General features: G+C 35.7%; 2 protein-coding genes across 2 annotated transcripts; one reads left to right on the top strand and one right to left on the bottom strand.

Moving 5' to 3' along the window:
- Positions 1 to 628: 628 nt before the first annotated feature.
- LOC131929670 (uncharacterized) lies at positions 629 to 3,698 on the top strand. The gene is made up of 3 exons (XM_059285993.1): positions 629 to 765; positions 1,269 to 1,391; positions 1,922 to 3,698. The coding sequence occupies exons 2-3, from the start codon at positions 1,284 to 1,286 to the stop codon at positions 3,236 to 3,238; spliced, it is 1,425 nt and encodes a 474-aa protein (XP_059141976.1). The 5' UTR covers positions 629 to 765; positions 1,269 to 1,283; the 3' UTR covers positions 3,239 to 3,698.
- Positions 3,699 to 12,884: 9,186 nt separating this feature from the next.
- On the bottom strand, positions 12,885 to 18,636 carry LOC131929656 (nucleoporin NDC1). Its single transcript, XM_059285962.1, has 16 exons — positions 18,496 to 18,636; positions 17,508 to 17,628; positions 17,183 to 17,284; positions 16,897 to 17,071; positions 16,572 to 16,692; positions 16,353 to 16,461; positions 16,094 to 16,142; positions 15,501 to 15,636; positions 15,088 to 15,180; positions 14,721 to 14,967; positions 14,441 to 14,488; positions 14,240 to 14,292; positions 13,989 to 14,103; positions 13,797 to 13,897; positions 13,504 to 13,658; positions 12,885 to 13,347 (listed from the first exon to the last, which is right to left on the bottom strand). The coding sequence occupies exons 1-16, from the start codon at positions 18,529 to 18,531 to the stop codon at positions 13,284 to 13,286; spliced, it is 1,725 nt and encodes a 574-aa protein (XP_059141945.1). The 5' UTR covers positions 18,532 to 18,636; the 3' UTR covers positions 12,885 to 13,283.
- Positions 18,637 to 19,667: the final 1,031 nt, after the last annotated feature.

The raw sequence follows: 19,667 nt of genomic DNA, 5'->3' as shown, positions 1-19,667 counted from the left end.
TCTGTACTTACTTCATATATTTATTTGTTTCGGGCTCTTTTTCATAATGTCCTACAAAATCTACACGGATTCTAGAAAAAAAAAACAGTCAAAACTCTAACTTTCGTCAAACGCTAGGCAGGGGACCTCAAAAAATGGGACGTATCATTTATCTTGTATTCCTGATAAATGCGATGAAAATTGTTAATGCTATGTTTTGGTGTTTTTGTGTGTGGAAGAAGAGGGGGGATGGGGATACTTAACGATACAATTCTAGTGGGGAGGTAGGAGTAGGAGAATTACGATACTGGGAAGGGAGAATCTACATCGGATAATATCGCGTGACTTCATATTTAGACGACCCCATTCCCCTAATTTAAAGCCTACTTCAGCAAGCGTTGGCCTCTACTGATAAAAAAGACAAACGTATTTCGCAAATATTTTTATTTCAATTTTCTTCACAATAAAAATGTCCTATAAATAATAAAATACGTTTCCAAAGATGAAGGCAGGCCTTATCAGTAATCAGACACAAACAAGAAACGTTACATAAAAACTACGCCCTTAATTTTAGAACCTCCCAGCGCCGCCGTTCCTTGCTATCGGCTGGCAAATAAATGTTGATTAGATCCAATCAGAGCTGGTTAAAAAGTGTTGCACGGAATCTTTTCCCCGATTGAAATCAATTTTCAGGTCGTTCAAGGAAGTCTCGCGAGTTCCATTTCGTTGGAGGCAATTAATTTTCGAGGCCAGCAATGTTGGATATGTTTTCATAGACTTGATGAGGTACGTTTGATAAATATAACAGAAAATAAATATTTATAGATGACCGTTTGATGGGTTAGCGTAAACTTAATTATTTTTATACATATTGAATATACAGGGACACATATCCATTTATATATGTTATATATAAGCTATATATAACTGCTTTTATTATTTGAAATTAAATTCAGGTATGTTACAGAGTTAAAGATTACAGTTGATGGGAAAACTAAATCTTTTTATACATGTAATGGTTATCATAGAATTTTTAATTTTTTTTTTATGGGGTGAAAAAAAGTTGCACAAACTGTCCCTTTTTCACAGATGATTGGTCTATAACAGTAATTTTCAATTAAACATAACTAATGACGGTACAACGGATTATGAAATTATGTCCCTAGTGTCGGGGCTAAGATTGGGTTAAAGTTTAGACTTTTAAACTACGTCTTTTGATTTATGAGTCTACGGATAGCTAAAGTAATAACCACTTTTTTCCTGCTGAAAATTTCTTTTGTCTTCTATAGAAATAAATCGGAAGTATGGACGTACGACCAAGGCGGAATCAACTGGCCATGCTCTTGAAAAAAAGAACATACATCAGTGACAACGAACTTTTCGAAATGATGAGGTCCAGGCAGGTGTACCAGGTGAGCAGAAGATTTTTTTTATTTCTGCCACTGTGCTTGCAGACGATATGTTAATTTTGCCCGATGCACATCGCTAATTGATTTAGTTTTAGCTCTTTAACTTAAAGACTGCCCTTCGTGTATTTGGCGTATTTGTCATTTTAGTTCGTTTCCACAACACGTAAATCGCATCAATTTTTTTTCCTGACTTTGTTAATAGGCGACAATCGAAGCATTTGTCAAATTATACTTTTATTTTCTCGTTTTGTTGGCTTCTTTTTAAAAAAGTCATTTTTTTTTTCAATTATATATAAAAAGAGGAATCAGCTTTTCTAGAGTACGTTTTGGTATTTATCATAAACAAAGTATTGTCCACTAACTCGCAAAACTAGATATCAAGTTCATAAAAGTTTATATAGTTATTTCCACAATATCCCGATAAATTTACGCATATCGTTGTCTCACCCCCTCCTCCAGAAATATACATTAAATTTACAATTTCATATATCTAATTAAATTCACCCCACCCTCCCACCCCACCTATCATGTAGGTTCAGACTGAGCTAAGGAAAGAGCTAGACAGAAACCTGCAGGCGCTAAAGAGGGCAGAAAAACTCCAAGTCTCTGGTTTCCTAGCGCAAAGAGCGGTGTTCCTGCGCAAGATCCAGATGATGGAGAAAAACAAGAGACTGCTGGTCAACGTCAGGGTTGCCATGAACTCACAAGACGACGCGGATGTTGAGGAGAGTCAAACTGGGTCACTTAACAACCTGTCTGGCCCCGGTTCACGCTCGCTGGGGGAAGAGGGCGTCTTTCAAAACGAGGCTAGAGATCACGGTCTCAATGTTTTTGCTAATGCGCCTCAGATAACAACGCAGGCTCCATCAGCTATGTCGGAGAGAAACAGCGACAATGGTAACTTGGACAAACCTGAAGTAATTGTTTCAAGCAAAAACACAGATTCGATCCATGATACGATAATTAAACCAGTAGAATACGAAGCGTGTAAGGGAACAAAAGACTCAAAACAAAGTAACGACAACCAAATAAAGTCTCAGAGCGGTAAAGAATTAACAGCAAGCGATGAAAACGCAAAGCGGAAAGATATAAATAATTGTGTAGCGTCACAAAGTTCGAAATCTCCAAAAAGGAATGTAGATAAACACAAATTATTTGAGGGGAATTTCAGTGACGATGCTGTTATTTTTCAGGTAGAAAAGGCCAATAAATCTGTATTCAGAAAACTGCCTCTTATAAATATAGAAAACCATTCGGCGAGCGAGACTGAGCAGGACAAAATAGACAAAAGGGAAACAACTCCGTCAGCTGGTGAGCTGGAAAGGACTGTAACTATGATCTTTGTTGAAGAATTCGACACTGAAGACAACCCTCCAAAATCTCAGTTTGATCTGGAGGCTTGGTTGACCTATAACAAACGAAAACGAGGCTACTCTAAAATTATTGATGCTTTCCCACTTCATATTGTAAACAAAAACACAAATGGTGTGACAAGTGAAGACGAGAAGGGCACGACCAAGTCCAAAATTAGGTTACGGTTTTCAAAATATAAAAACCTAAGTGGACAAGGCCCGAAGACATTTCGAGACAAAAGTAAAGAATGGTATTTGAATTTCGTCCGCTCGAAAAGCCAAAGAAAAAAGAACAAAACTATTCCTCAAAACGAATTTGAATTTCCACGTGGTATCACAGTGTTGCCGAGACTAAAACCGGAAACAGGCGTTTACTGCGGTGGTGCCAAAATGCGACACGGTTCATTGGCTAAGGAAACGGTCGATCAAAAGCTGCAAAAAATGAAAGACGAACTGAAAAGTTTGGAGGAAAAAGTGCATAATTTCGTAGCATCTTAGCTAAAAGTAACGAGTGCACGGTGTCACAATCGGAGGGTGGCAACCAGCGCACAATTTCGTGGTGTCACTGCCCAAGTTAATTAGTGAACAATTTCGTAGTGTCACTGCCTATGTTAATTAGTGAACAATTTCGTAGTGTCACTGCCTATGTTAATTAGTGAACAATTTCGTAGTGTCACTGCCCAAGTTAATTAGTGAACAATTTCGTAGTGTCACTGCCCAAGTTAATTAGTGAACAATTTCGTAGTGTCACTGCCCAAGTTAATTAGTGAACAATTTCGTAGTGTCACTGCCCAAGTTAATTAGTGAACAATTTCGTAGTGTCACTGCCTATGTTAATTAGTGAACAATTATAATGACCGGATACTAACCCATATATGTAAGTTGTTGCATATTTTCCAGTTTTAGTGTCTGATTTTCTTACTGTTAAGACTAAGATAAAATGAAAGCATGTATTACTGATTACTGAATACCATACTTATTACCATGGGCCAAGCTTAAAACACTTGTTTCGAGAAAGTCAAAAAATAGTGTTACAAATTATTTCAGCTAAAATATTTAGGCAACTGAATCAATGTTTATATTTTAAATCTGATCCTTTCTAAATCTAATGTACAAAAAGAGACAAAACCCATATTCACCCCTCCCCTCTCTTTTTTCTAGGTTTCCAGTTCTTACCGAACTGGTAATCTTATGAATAGATCACATTTTCTCATTCAAAAAACTGTAGCTTCGTCATCGCCTTTTACATAAAAACTATAATTAAATAGTCAAGACTTTGACCTAAATTTTATTTATACTTACTACCTATATTAAATGTATACTGAAAAAGTAAATAAATTTAAGAAATTATAATAATAAAATGACTTTTTTTATTTTTTTATATTTTAGTTACATTTCGTACAACGTTTTTGTCATGATTGAAGTTGATCAGTGTTTTTGTGAACAAATAAAAAGCAACTAATCGTATCATAAATGTAGGCTTATATATGCTGCAGCGCAACCCATCATTATGTAGAATACTAGGCCAGCAAAGTACGAATCACACCATTATTGGTACCTTAACTGGTAGGCGAAACAGGGGAAACACTAAAGTGTAGAACCATGTAGAAAATGTTAAACTTTAATACATGTGTACCAACATTTCATCCATGTCAAAAATAATAAATGTTAGACGGCGTGGTCAAACGGTAGAGCGAACGTCTCGAGTTCGGACCTCGGTTGAGACTTGTGACTACTGGACGTCCCTGAGTCTACCCAGATCTGATGGGTACCTGACTTATATTAGGGAAAGTAAAGACCATCCCTTCATATGCCGAGGTCAAGAAACATGAACTCCACCTCATCTGTCCTATGGATCACCAGGAAAGAAGAATCTTTACTTTTAACAAGAAGAATCTTTACTTTTAACAAGAAGAATCTTTACTTTTAACAAGAAGAATCTTTACTTTTAACAATAACATATCGGGTCCCGCGCAGCAAGCATGTCTGATCCGTTAATCTGAAGGTTTTTTTTTTTACGTAGGTATGTTGCATTCTTCCACGACACACACGGCGTTTACAAGTACCGGTACTTCAGTATTCTAAACTGCTGAAATGTTGCAGTGAAGAACTTGATACTCTGATCCATAAGCTCAGTGCCCGTATAAAAATGCCGCTATTTAAAACTTACGAGAGATATAAATATAAACGTGCCACCCTTTAAAATGTACTGGTGGTTTTTTTTTTAGAATAAAAACGTGACCTTTCAAAGTTTGATCAGATACACTGGTGTAGGCAGATTTTTGTCAAGAGGGATAGTCCATAAACAACGTCAAACTCCTAGGGTCGGGGTAGGGGTTCGGGCGTTTGTGATGACGTGTGACAAAAGGCGGGGGGGGGGGGGGGGGGGGTAGAAAATGTAATGGCACACTTTTGCATTTTAAAAAGTAGTGTAAAGTAAGGTTAAAATCATGACCTCGTTTAGGATGGGTGGAGGGGGTATAAACCCCCAATATATTGGCATATATATATATATATATATATATATATATATATATATATATATATATATATATATATATATATATATATATATATACATATATATATATACATATATATATATGTATATATATATATATATACACACACACACACATATATATATATATATATATATATATATATATATATATATATATATATATATATATATATATATATATATATATATATATATATATATATATATATATATATATATCGAGGGTATAGAAGACAAACGCAGATGTCCACTTTTTTTCAAAATCGATATTAGTGTATATTCGTATAGTCATGAACATGAACTGATCAACTTGTAGAGCACAATGGTAAAATGTCCAAAAACGATACCAATCATTGCATAAAACACAAAACACGATTATAGTAACTTTCTTTTAGCAACTTCAACAGAGCGCAAATGTAGTATTGGACGAATAACATCTGTGCATTAGAAATGTTTGTGATTTATTTCGTCAACTGAGAATACTACAAAACAAGATGGCCACCAAACCATGCGTTTCATTAGAAACCAAACGTTTTCCCAATGATCAACACATTGAAACAGTTGGCCCTGATCAATACATTGAAACAGTTGGCCCTGATCAACACATTGAAACAGTTGGCCCTGATCAACACATTCACACAGTTGGCCCTGATCAACACATTGGAACAGTTGGCCCTGATCAATACATTGAAACAGTTGGCCCTGATCAACACATTGAAACAGTTGGCCCTGATCAACACATTGAAACAGTTGGCCCTGATCAACACATTCACACAGTTGGCCCTGATCAACACATTCACACAGTTGGCCCTGATCAACACATTGAAACAGTTGGCCCTGATCAACACATTGAAACAGTTGGCCCTGATCAACACATTGAAACAGTTGGCCCTGATCAATACATTGAAACAGTTGGCCCTCGTTAACACATTGAAACAGTTGGCCCTCGTTAACACATTGAAACAGTTGGCCCTGATCAACACATTGAAACAGTTGGCCCTGATCAACACATTGAAACAGTTGGCCCTGATAAATACATTGAAACAGTTGGCCCTCGTTAACACATTGAAACAGTTGGCCCTGATCAACACATTGAAACAGTTGGCCCTGATCAACACATTGAAACAGCTGGGTCTCATCAGTTGGTCCAACTGTACTTTGAAAGTAATAATTCATATCAAATAGTTCATTCAGCTATCGCTAATGAATTAACAACTGGCTCTACTGAAGCAGTTTGCTCTAATCAGATCGTCCATGTGTACTTTGAAACGACGAATTCATGTAAATCTGGTGATTAACATGAATTAACAGCAGGCTCAACTGCTGTAGATGCTGTAAATTTTGATCCAACTTTAATTAACCAACTGGACACAGTAACCACAAATACATAATGGCATAGGCAATCGTAATTAAGCAGATTGAAACAGCTGCTACCCTCAATGCGCAATGAGCATGGAAATGTTTCAGATACCAAGAACGAAAAAATTGAGAGAAAAAGAAAAAGAGAACCTGAAAAATGGAAACGGTACATTAGACAAAAGGCTTCTAGTAGGTTGGCTACTTCACCGCTTCAGCTCTAGTAGGTTGGGGTGGGGGGTGGTGAAAGAGGGCGTGTCATAAAATTTGACGGCACACTTTAAAATTTAAAACAACCCTTAAAACTAAATAGCTGTCGTAAATAAAATCGCCGTCTGAAGTGACCATCTCGACCGGACGAGAATTCCACTTCGACTGGCGCAGGATGTCCGGCTGTTCACGGTCACATGACCAGATTCCTGCTGATTGGTTGGGTCCAACTGACCCATGATGCCTAGCTGGTTGACCTAATTATTGCGTCTAACAAGTCCCAGTTAAGCTGTAGCATCACATGCCCTATTTGGCCATTTCCTTGTTAAACTCTTATAACTCTAGACCTGTGTAAAATAATTTAATCGCACATGCTGTTACGCGGTAGCAAGAATCGGTGTAATAATAGCTATACCAATAACATGATACTCTCTGAAAGGTCCTGCACTATTTAAAGACCTGCACGTTATCAGGGTATTAAAGGCAAGTTGAACAGGATATAGCGCCCATGGCAACGGAAGAGTCCACATTAGCCGCCATGCAATTGCAACCCCTTCCCCCCCCCCCCCCCCCCCACGGCGTCACATCGTTACAAAAGTATTTTCAATATTTCATAACCCACTTCTCTAAAACCCATAATACCCTTGAATTATATTTTAAAAAGTTACATCCTATCGTCAAAACATTTTCTTAACCGTGTAGCTTAACTCCCCACCCCTCACGACTGCTGTGGGCGGATCACAGTTTACAGACGACTCATCATCTTTTGCCTTCAATGACCAGCACACACGGGGCCATAAAACTACGAAAGTTTTTTCCACTACAGTCGGTCTTTGGCAACTTTCTTGGGAGTTCTCTTATTTCTATTGCTTCTAACTGTAGGCCTCTATTCTATCGGTGTGTTGACAACTTTCATCAGTTGTTTTTTTTTTCCATTGTGTAGAGCTCCCCCCCCCCCTCTGTTTCAGTAGAATTGTTTTTAAAAAAATGAAATAAGGTTGTTAGCTTTCGTCGAGTTTACACTCCAGATGATACAGCTCTGGGGGTCGTCGGGTCGTCTGGTACCAAACCACAAGACTCTACTAGCACAACCTCACACTACGGTCTTTTTTTACACACAAAATGTGCCGGTAATCATTCGCAATCATTTGCAGTCAATAAGTTAAGGTAACGCTTGGACCTACTTTGATAATAAAACAAAAAACCGTTTCTCTATTCGTCCCTTATAAGATTTGTAAAACAAAATAAACATTTCTGTCACCGAAATATAAGTCTAAACGATTTTTTAAAGGCAATTTGAAGTATCGAGTTTCCAATAAACATGTGGTAGATTTTTTAAAGATCAGTAAAACAAGTATTTTGTTACCCGTGATAAATGACTCAATTTGTGTGTTAAAATGAAAAACAAATCAGTTTTGAACATTTATTTCTTATCTCCAGGCATACAAGATCGCGTAGTCGCTTATCGTTTTAATCCCAGTCATTGGACAGGTTTTCCCTTTTTGTGATTGCCGGCTTGTCAACTACTTGAACTAAGAGTGCGAATTGCCAGCGATGTTTACATTAATTTGTTGCCGTCTTGAGTTCGTCACAATTAGGAGCAGCCTAGGTTTGAAAGGTAGGAAGATTAGCGTTACAGGAAAGACATTTTCATTTGGAGCAGCTATCCTCAAACGTGAAATAAAACAGTGGCCGGCTCCAACCCCTCCTCCACTGTACACACACACGCACACACACACACACAGCGACGGGGGGAGGGGTGCGGGGGTGCGGACCGCACCGGGTGACACCATTTAGGGGGGTGACACCAAGGCAAAAAATAGCAAAATTTTCAACATATAGAGAAAAACTTGAGGGGGGTGCAAATCGAAAGTTCGAGGGGGGGGGGGTGTACAAATCGAAAATTTGAAAGTTTGTCCCCGAGAAGGGTCGCTACGCCTCTGGGGGGGGGGGGGTGACACCATTAAGTGGCGCACCGGGTGACACCCGACCTCGCTACGCCACTGCTTGGTGGTATTTTAACAACTTTACCGGAAAAGGTCAAGTAAAGATTAATATATTCTCGAAAGGTCAAAGAAAGCATTAGATCTTACTTATCTTTGATGGTAAAATTAACAAGATATTTTCTTCTCTATTAGTGGTGTATTAAATTATGTATCGACCCCATTTTTACACTTCCAAACAGAGCTGGTCAATAGCGAAGTTGCGTTTGATGGAAGTAGGTTTAGCTGTAGTGCAACAGAACACTTGCTTCTTTGTAGTTGATGTAGATCGATACATTTAAATCTACTAGGCTTATTATTAACCCTTCAAAAATTAAGCTAATCACTACAATATTGTACACCACCAGACCCAAGGGACGCGAGTGGGAGTATTCCCAGCATTCATTTCCATCGATCTGCGCATGTCTTTACTGTTCCGATTGGTCACGCCTGACTGGTCAGTAATTGTAAGTGGCGGTACATTGACTAAAGGTCTTTTTTTTTTTAACTTTTTTTTTCTTCATACAATATTTTAAAAGTTTAAATCTCTAAAATGAAGGCCATACAATTCAGTGAGTCCCTAGTTAGTATTCGTGGACACAGTAGAAAAAATCGAACTTAAATATAAAGAGAGTTATCTGAAGTCGAAATGATGTAACTATACAAGGCGAAAAGTGGAAATGTTTATAACTGTTTAACACAGATTTTAGTGCCAGAAAAATAGAAGAAATTCTGAAAGAAAATTATCTTAGCCAGGGATTATTAGCAACTTATCGGGGATAGATAGCCGTGTGGGTAGGGGATATATACCTGTGTGGGTCAGGGATTGATAGCCATCTAATGGATAAATGGCCGACTAAGGGATGAATGGATAAGGGATAGAAAACCGTCTGGGTCAGTGATAGATGGTGATATAGGTCAGGGATGGATAGCCGTCTAAGGAATATATAGCCGTCTATCTGGGATAGATACATAGCCGTCTGTCAGGGATAGATAGTCGTCTATCAGGGATAGATAGCCGTCTATCTGGGACAGATAGCCGTCTATCTGAGATATAGTAGTCTAAGTTAAAACATACTTAGTAGTTGTTAAGGTTTAGATTAGTTTAGAATTTCTAGCACACAACAAAGAAATGTATCGGCAAGATTTACAGTCTCACACATCACTCTGACTTCAAAACATGTGTCGATAATTGTAAGCAACAAGGTTGTAACAATCTCTTTGACTATTTTTTGTACTCTTTGAAGCTAGAAGAAAGAGATAATCGGCATAGCTGCGGTCAAGATTGTTTTCCTCAGCTAATCTCTTTAGTTTGGTAGAGGTACGTGTCAAGTTTATAGTGCCAGGTGCCAGTTGTAACCTAGCATTTTCTTGTTGGCCTTCGTTAATCGGCGAGCCGAAAACAATATGATAAGGTTGCCAGGATGGATATTTCACTTACGCTTAACAATCAATGCCCCGAGCTGATATCGAACAAAGCCTATTAAAGCAATGTAACGTCCAAACCAGCAACCCATGTATACCATTAAATACAGCTAATCACGTGGTAGTCGGTATGCTGTATTTTTATTATATTTTTCAACAGGCTAATGTTAGCACTTATGTTAACATATTCAACACACTTAAGTTTTATTTAATAAAAAGATTTTCCACCGGCGCAGAAAGCTATTATAAGTGGCTGATGAACAGCATACATAACGTCCAATCAAAGATATAAATCGATTTTGTTTTCCTCTTTTTAAGTTTCATTGATTTCCTTGTTTTTGTTCTCCAGAATTTGAATAGCATTGTTGCACTTTGATTCAGGGACCAATAAGATTCTCGGAGTTATTGATCAAGGCTGGTTCTAGCTTGATGATTGCCTGATTGTTCCATCCCTGTCTAATAAAACAGCGGTGGTGTTGTTTTTTTTTGTTTTGCGTCAAGGTGTTGTTATGGTAATTAGGCCTGTTCTGGTGAATAGTAATACGGTGCTTAATAAATGCAGGGGGGGGGGGGGGGGTATAACGAAATAGTGTCGCTGGCATTCTGAGAATCATAAGAAAAGCCTATAGAAAACGTACCGTGATTAAAATAATGAAATATTTTTAAAGTAGTAGATGCTGATACATATGATGACATAAATGCTAATATTGATAGAGAGGCCGGAGTGTTGGGGGGGGGGGGGGTGTCAGTAGTCAGAGTGACACTTTGTATACGTGGCTGAATGTGTGAAGCCGCATATTGAACGGGTAGATGTGGTGACGGGGAGGGGGTGTCAACAACCCATCTAGGGGAGACAACTCGTTAGCTTTGGGGTAGCGACCCATCTAGGGAGATAACTCCAAAATCAATGCTACCTTGCAGATTGTTCATAAATCCAGAAAGAAAAGCCGGCGTCAGTTAGTGTCTACGGACCATATGGCGTATAACATGCTGACAGGTAATATTAGTAATATTTAATTGAGGAAATCACTTCAAATATTACCATTTGACACGAAGTTATACTCTTGTTTTTGGTCGTTTTTTTCCTGGTCCACAGAATGCTTAACTATTAACCGTAATTCTATGGGTGTTTGCTTTTACTACAAATTCATTCATTTAAAAAAATTATTAAAAACCTTCGATGCATTTTAGACATGAAAAGTAATAATAAAAAAAAAAGAAAAATTATTTCCGAGCTGACCGGCTAAATTGCAAACAGGTAGAATCTAGCACTTTCTAAAAGTGCATGTCAGAAGATACCCCTGCTTATTAACCGGTTACTTAGTCATGATAAAGTATGAATACGTGCTTGAGCAAGGGAAAGGGTCGAGAACAGGGCCGATAACTCACCGGTAGTACAGATACAGAAACCACCGAGTACGAGCCAGAGTAGCGACCGGTGATGTAATGAGAAAGGCAGACTATTTATCAAGGTAGGGAGATTGGGAAGGGGGAGGTTGTTTTTTTTTTTTACATACACTTTTAAAAACGTAAACTGGTGGTTTTATGATAGTCATTTAAGACTATTTGAAATTGTTGTCATTGAGTCTGGAACTCTCCGTTGACTATAGTTGTAGCGTTAGGTAAACGGCTGATGTGGGATGTTTTTTAAAAATTACCTGCCTACGCCATTGGTAATAATAATGATGTTATCCCTTAGCTGTATCGATTTCAGTGATCATTTATTTCAAGTCATTCTATCTATTGAGGTGTACATTCAATAAGCCAATTGTACAAAGCTTTCATTTTTACACTCTGTACTAATTGAGAGACAGCGTGGTCGGACGGTAGAGCATACGACTGCTAACCTGAAAGTCACGTGTCTGTCCAAGAGTCCACCCAGCTCTGATAGATAGGCCTACCTTACTCAAGTTAGGGAAACAGAGGCAGCTGGGCTATGTGCTGGTATTATATCCTTGTATGCAGAAGATACATGTGAACACTAAGTCCCATGGACTACCACCATGCTCGAAAGTGTAAGTTTACTTTTTAAGCTAGAACCTGAACACCGGAGCTTATTTTTTTTTTAAAAGACAAAATTTAGAACACCAATTTTTCAATAGTAAGAAAGTTATTAAAGCTTTTATGTAACATAATTTATCTTTGATCGTGGCCTCAGGGCAGGTATGATTGTATTAAATTATTTATGGCAAATCATTGAAAGTAAGCCTAATGGAGTAGTGTAAATTGTAAGAAGTCTTTAGTTCTACAATTCACCTACAAGACTACTTTAAGTGTGACTGCAGCATTACATTAGTAAATTGGTAGATACAATGTAGTTAATATTTCAAACAAAGCATCTTGAACAAACAGAAAGGTTGCAGTTTGTGCACTGTCGTCAGGTGCAACATTGTATTTGAAAGACAGACTTAAGGGAAGTAAGTGAACAAATAATCCTGTGAAAGGATGAAAAATGTAACCTCATATTAGTAGTTAGCTGAGGGATTCGCCAGGCGACAAAGACATTAAAAATAAATTGCTTTTTCATGTCAATATCTGAGTGAATGTGTTTGTTTTCATTAGTAACAATGCCTGATTCATTCTTGGTATGTTTAATGTTTCAACAATAAAAACTAGATAACATTTAACATACACAAGGTTTAAAAAATGCAACAATATTCAATTTATTTTACAATACAAACAATGGCAAATATATAATAATGCTTGAATTTTTGTGAGCTACAATAGCAATAAACATTGCAAAAAGAATATAATAATGCTTAATTAATAAATTATGTAGTTAAAAGCTAAATGAAAGTCAGAGGAAGAAATGAAACAATATTTACTGTTTGTATCTATTATCAGTACACTTAAAATGCATAATTTTACTTAAAGTCCATGGTCTTATTCTAATTTAGAATAAAAGCTAGAAACCACATTAAGGCTGTAGCATTTCATGTGTGGTTTTCTCCCCTACACAGTGTAGTCATAAATGTAAGCTTCTCATGTTATTAAATATAACATCTTTGCTTGTTTCTTTAAATTTGACATTAAATATAACAATCACTCATGCATGGTAAGCTATAAATGGCTGAAGCTTTCTAAAATAATCTTGGCCTATCCTCAAGTCTCTGTTAAATAAAGAAGATTTAAATTTATAATTTGCTCATCTATGTAAACATACACAGAAGCAATTAAAATCACACACAGGAGAAGGTAACAAAGTGAAAGTACAGACACACAAATTTAAACTAAAAAGGGCAATGGATGGTGTGAAGCAAACTTACTCTAAATGTAGTTGGTAACTGTTGACTATCCGATAAATGGCAGCTTTGTTGATAGCGTGAAGCTCAAACCTTAACAGGGCATCAGGTGGTCCATCATAAACACCATTGGTGCGCCTCAGCACACTAGTGGTCAGTTTAAAATGTTTTTCCATGGCCTAAATGAACAGTTGATAACTCTTTACAGGGTTTTATATTAAAAAAAACTGAAGGCTAGAAATTATCCAAGTTTGCAATAAGTACATCAGAATCATGAAAAAAAAACAACTGGAGAATTAAGCAGCAAAACAATTTACCTCATAAAGATCCAATAATGTTCGGATCAAGGAAGGCAGTATGGTCTGAACAACACCATACTTGTCTTCAGTTATTGATTTTGATGCAATCTGGGACAGTGCTGTAAAAGTACAGAAAAGAAATGAATCTTTAAATAGCTTTGTGTCTCGTGTTTGAATTTTCCTAGAATTTTAAGGCCAATATCCAATTACCCTCAACTGCCCAAATATGCATCTGACAGTAGGAGAAAAGTCTCCTGCTGGAAATGTCTGGATATTCAGCTATTAGTTGAGAAAGAAATGGAAGATTTCCCAGGGATGAAATCCACTGTTAGAAAAAAAAAAGAGAAAAAAAGTATATGAAAAATGTACTTTGTAGAGGCGGGGTGCATTTACAGTTTTATAAATAAAAATACATACTTTATTATCAATATATATTAAAACTGCTATCAATAAAGTAGTACCTTCATTAAAGGAGAAGGTGTTTTCACATCTTCATCTGAACTACTTGGTGTAACTGTAGAAAGCCATTATTTAATTTAAAAGAAATTAACTACTAAGCACAAAAAATGCTAAACATTATTATAAATAGAACTAAAAGATTGTGTCCTAACATTTATATAGAAGAAAAATACGGTAGAAAAAAAAAACAAACATTTTCACACCTGATCCATCAGTGTTTAAAAATGTTGAAGAATAAGAATCTCCTGCAGCTGAAGACAAATCAAAATGTGTTAATATAAAGTCTTACTCTTCAATTATTTCATTTCTAAAAATATACTACATATATGCACTCTTCATAAACAATTTTTTAAAGAATGTTTTAAAGTTAAAAATTTCAAATCTATCTCCATTTGTCAACAGAAACATAAAACAAATGAAAATTATTTCATGGAAGTTGAAGCAAAAAAAAAACTATTAATATTAATATTTATTAATACTCACCACTAGGATTGTATGAGGATGATGAAAAGTTACTGACACTTTTCTGAGCACTGACAGAAACCCTGGACATGACTGCAGTGTTCTCATCTCTGATGGCGTCACAAAGCTCCCTGACAGCCTGAAGAGCTGCTGAACTTGTTGCAACCCATGCTCTTGGATGGCCACCAGGTTGACTAAGGCTGAGAAGCTCTTGTCGTCTAGAGGGTGAATACTTAGAGAGCCAATTCAAGTCCAGAAATGCTAAATGCTGAAAAATATTTCATTAAAATTGTTCAATGTTAAAAAGATCCAATTTAAAAAAAAACAACTAAACATTTTAATTCTTTAAAGCTATCTTTAAAACAACCAGTTCTCAAACAGAACACACCTGAAGAATTGAAGATTCTTTACAGGACAAAGCATCTGCAAGGTTTTTATCAGCATCCTCAGCTAATACATTGTTGACACAAAATTCAATTCGCTGTAAAAAATATTTAGAAAGAATTAACAAATTTTGTTTACTTTTTTTTGTTACATTTTTGAAATATCAATAATTACTATATAATAGCTGGCACATGAATATTTAAAAAGCTTATGGGGAAAAAAGCGAGGCATATAAAGGACAAAATATTAGGGAAAAGAATCCAGTAAACAGTAGCAAAAAATGTATATGTAATACTGTGACAAATTTACATTGTATCCTTCAACTGAAGGTCCAAACAAGAGATGAATAAAAGTTGCTATCAATATCAACAGCAAATAGGTAGGTAATGGAATAGACTGGTAATAAGAATAGCTTACCTCAGTATGATAAATTCTTATCATAATTCTGGCTAAAGACCACATGAAAATGATGAAAAAGGTGCACAGATATGTCTGCCAGAACAATGAAGGGTTGAATAGTCCAACAAAGGTGCTAAACTCTGGGACATTTGGACTGTAATGAAAGAAAATACTCATATTCACCAACCTAAAAAAAAAAAAATGGTTGAACAAAAGTCTCGAGTTCAAACCCACTGGCAGATAAATGTCGATCCCCTTCAACACTAATAATTAAGAATGAAGAAGAAGAACCAACCTAATTTATTTCCTAAAACATATTTTTTAAAGTATGAAAAGTGTAACTTATTATTTGAACATCGAGCAAAATAAATTTTAAAAGTAAAACATATCTTTGGAAAAGGTTTACAACTTAAAATTTAAAAATCAACTGGATTGAATATTTAATAAAACAACTTATCAAAAAACATCATCGTCCAGTTGTATCAATAAGAATAGTTTGTCCCCAAAACAAATACTTTGTCATAACAAATACTAACGTCACTTCTTGGTGTGCTAAATATTGCTTTTAAAAATTATTATAAGTTGTTAAATTTTGAACAATGACAACATACTTATTATTTATGTTAAAAGAGCGTGTAATCCACATCTTCGGCACTTCACCTGGAAAATATTTTTAAAAAAAAACAAGATGTTTCTCCAAAATGCATTCCTTTAATCTATCTTGAACACCAGCAATTTAAAATAAAATGTAAAAAGAAATTGGTTTATTTTTTAAAAGATAAACTTGAGTAAGTGAATTGTTACACGAGGTGGAAACAACAAGGATTTAAAAACAAAAATCAAAAAGTTAACTTATTGAAGATAACTTACCAAACAAACAATAGAGAATATAAAAATATTTCACAACATGAAGAGATAACCATGATGTTGTTTTAAATAACTGTAATGTTCCATTTTTGACTCGAAATAATTTCAGCCTCTGATGAAAGAGAAATAGAATATCAGTTTAAAACAAATAATAAGTGTCATTTATTAATAACTGCCAACAATGTTCTTGCCTACCAACCAATTAAAGAAAATTTTTCTTACATGTACATTAGGAAATGCCAGAAAATACTGACGGTCTCTAAAAAAAAATACAAAAGAGCAAATGCCAGCTAATATCCCAGAAGCAACTATGAACAAATGAGTCTCATTTAAAACTGTCAGCCTGTTGGAATAAAAAATAAATAAATAAAAAATAAAGCTATTAAAAGTAAATAAAAAAAAAAGATGTAAATTATATTTCTAAAAATGTAATAAACTAACTAAAATTAGCGCACTTTCTAAAAAACAGCAGTAAAAAAAATGTGTTAATATCTTTTACAATCCAAAAAATATTTTCAAATAAAGCAAAACAATTATAATATTTAACCTTGTTTCTGGCTCTATAACAGTGGTAAGTGAGCCATATTCTGGGCCAATAAGTCCAGATAAACTCCAAGCAGAAACAGCCCCAGATACAGAACTGATAACAAGCAATGGTAGGCGCTTCCAACGAAGAAGATTTAACACAGACATCAACATTGAAGAATCAATATCAGCTGCAACTGGTGAAAAAAGAAAACAATTTAATGCCAATTGTTACATAAAACAAATTTAAAAGTTGATCAAGTACTAACAAGTTTTTAATAATAAAGATAACATTAAGAAAAAGTTACCAGAAAAGTGAGGAATTGTGAAGCGTGAAACAAGCACCAAACAAGCTGTGTTTACAAGGGCACACAACCAAAATCTTGAGGTAAGTACGACAGCAAATGTACCTGTTAAAACAAAATAATAAACAACAGATGGTATAGTTAGTTCTAAAAATAATGAAATAAAATAAAACATAAAGATAAAATATAAATCAGCAAGACAGCACAAGAGTAACAATTCACAGAATGTGTAGAAAAAACGGATGCTGAAAGTACTTAGTTACAATAATAACAAAAAATTTAAAATGAAATAATGCTTCCAATCTATATATTATTTATCATAACTTACCAAATAACCATTCCAGTGGATGAGTGATAGATAATCCAGACAAAAAGTTGAAGAAGATTAAAACAACAGGAATTTTCAATATAGACCAAAACACACTGGCTAAATTTCTCCACAAAAACACCTGTAAAATAAATAAAAATCAAAGGGAATTAACCAAAATACTAGTATGAAAAATATTTAGCTTAAAAATGTGTTTGTATTTTTTTGCATTAGGCTATATTTTTTAAAAATATAGGCCTACTTGGTACTCATTTTGTGGTCTAAAAAATTCTAGAAAATCCACTATGTTACTGTAATCAATTATGAGACAGGCTATTCTTTCATTTATGCATGAATCTTTTATTGTTTTGCGATAATTAGGAATACTTGTCACAAATACCTTATTTAACATTTTTTAACATTTTTATTAACTCTGCTTTTCTTTTTTTTTTAGCATAGAAATACTTTTGATGACTTGCATAAGTATGGAATACTAGAGTTAGGCCTAATAATAGTAAATTAGGCCTAGATTCTAGTAATTTTGAAAGCTAGTCTAACACATTACATAACATCAGTCAGCTGTTTTGCTTTATTAAGGCTTAGCTATAGGCCTAATTTAATTAATAGTGAAGGAATCAATAACCAGAATCAAACAAGTTCACATATTTGTAAAGATGGTAAACAACAATGGGAGAGCAGATAAAGACTACCAAACCCACAAGTGGGAAATGAGTGGAAAACATGACCAAGTTGGTAGTGAAACTTAGAGGGAAAATGGAAAGTGGGCAGACCAAAAAAATCCTAGAGTCCTAGATCTAGAGGCGGATATAAAATTTTAGATCTCCTTGAGTTAGAGTGACCTAGATCTAGAGTCTAAATTATTATGATTTATTATCGGAACTGGAAAAAAAAAAGAACACCGACACCTGACAACAGGCCACAGGGGGCAGACAACTAGATCTAGATTTAGATTCCAGGCCTAAATTTATTTTTATAAAACTTCTAATACCTCTGAATTAAACCAGTTATGAACAGCTGATGACATGATTAGAATCTATATCGTATATTTCCAGTTATGTGATTTTAAAAATTAATTTAAGTCGTAGATCTAACTTCAAACTCATGCGCCAAATCTTCCATGTTGGTAGCTGAAAAAGTCCTACTCAACTTCCTACCGGAAAATACAAAAATTACCCGAGTACGAATGGCAAAACATGTTAGGCCTAAATATTTCAAAGATTAAAAAAAAAAATATAGTATATAGCTATAGGCCTAGATAACATCATCTCGAGCTACATAGCTAACTCCATATTTTGCGAGCTAAAGCTCAATGCAGTAATTCTTATCGTTAATATGAGTTATTAAAATTACGCTTATTTGGAGATTTTTGACCGTTCCACATCGTCACGCCGTCACAAAATATCCCCAAAGATCGCCCCAATGTTTATGAAATCCACAGACCACCAGGCTTTATTGGAATATTATGCAACAATTAGCATTGGAGTCACCAGCATTCCCCGAATACTTATAGAAGAGTTTTTAAAAATAAATTACGGAAATCGCATAACTTTAAGGAATACCGTTTGTTGCTGCATCATTGTATAACCACTGTAAATTATTCTTACTGAATTATTGTATTTAAAAAAAAATGTAGGCCCTACGCCAGCTGTGTCAGCCTTTTCCTTCAGTCATTCCCACCAATAGAAATTGGGCGAATAATTATGATATCAAGGGCCAGTAGCGTAGCGGGGGTGGGGGGGGGGGGGCGTATGTCCCCGGGGGCCGACCTTAAGGGGCGCCAAAATGGGTGGGAAAAATAAATTGAAAGGTTGAGGGGGATGCAAATTAAAAGTTTGAGGGGGGGGGGGGGTGCAAATAAAAATCTTGAGGGGGGGTGTGCAAATCGAAAGTTTGAAGGGGGGTGCAAATCGAAAAGTTTGTCCCCGGGCGCCGGGAAGGGTCGCTACGCCTCTGTCAAGGGCAGTCTTATGTGACATCACTCCACACAAACATACATACTATAATATGTATTTGTTAGCTGTTCGAGTTACTCAACAGGCACTTTTGTGTTGAATATATCTCTTCTAGAGCACTAGTAGACTAGACACCAAATCCACACGATTCGTAGAAATTAACTTCACATTTAGGGTCTAAAAAAGTTTTTTTTTTCTCATTCGTCAC

Source organism: Physella acuta, unplaced genomic scaffold (genome assembly GCF_028476545.2).
Source record: "Physella acuta isolate Inbredline_101_S28 unplaced genomic scaffold, ASM2847654v3 ptg001661l, whole genome shotgun sequence".
Classification (NCBI taxonomy): Eukaryota; Metazoa; Mollusca; class Gastropoda; family Physidae; genus Physella; species Physella acuta.
This window is presented reverse-complemented; position numbering and strand designations above follow the sequence as displayed.

Excerpts from the sequence above, each read along its gene's own strand:
- LOC131929656 (XM_059285962.1), bottom strand. The coding sequence starts at position 18,531 with ATGTCATCAGCTGTTCATAACTGGTTTAATTCAGAG. Across the intron at positions 14,968-15,087 it reads AAGAATCTTCAATTCTTCAG|CATTTAGCATTTCTGGACTT; the intron begins GTGTGTTCTGTT and ends AATATTTTTCAG. Across the intron at positions 13,659-13,796 it reads CATTATTGGATCTTTATGAG|GCCATGGAAAAACATTTTAA; the intron begins GTAAATTGTTTT and ends CTGTTCATTTAG.
- LOC131929670 (XM_059285993.1), top strand. The coding sequence starts at position 1,284 with ATGGACGTACGACCAAGGCGGAATCAACTGGCCATGCTCTTGAAAAAA. Across the intron at positions 1,392-1,921 it reads GGTCCAGGCAGGTGTACCAG|GTTCAGACTGAGCTAAGGAA; the intron begins GTGAGCAGAAGA and ends CCTATCATGTAG.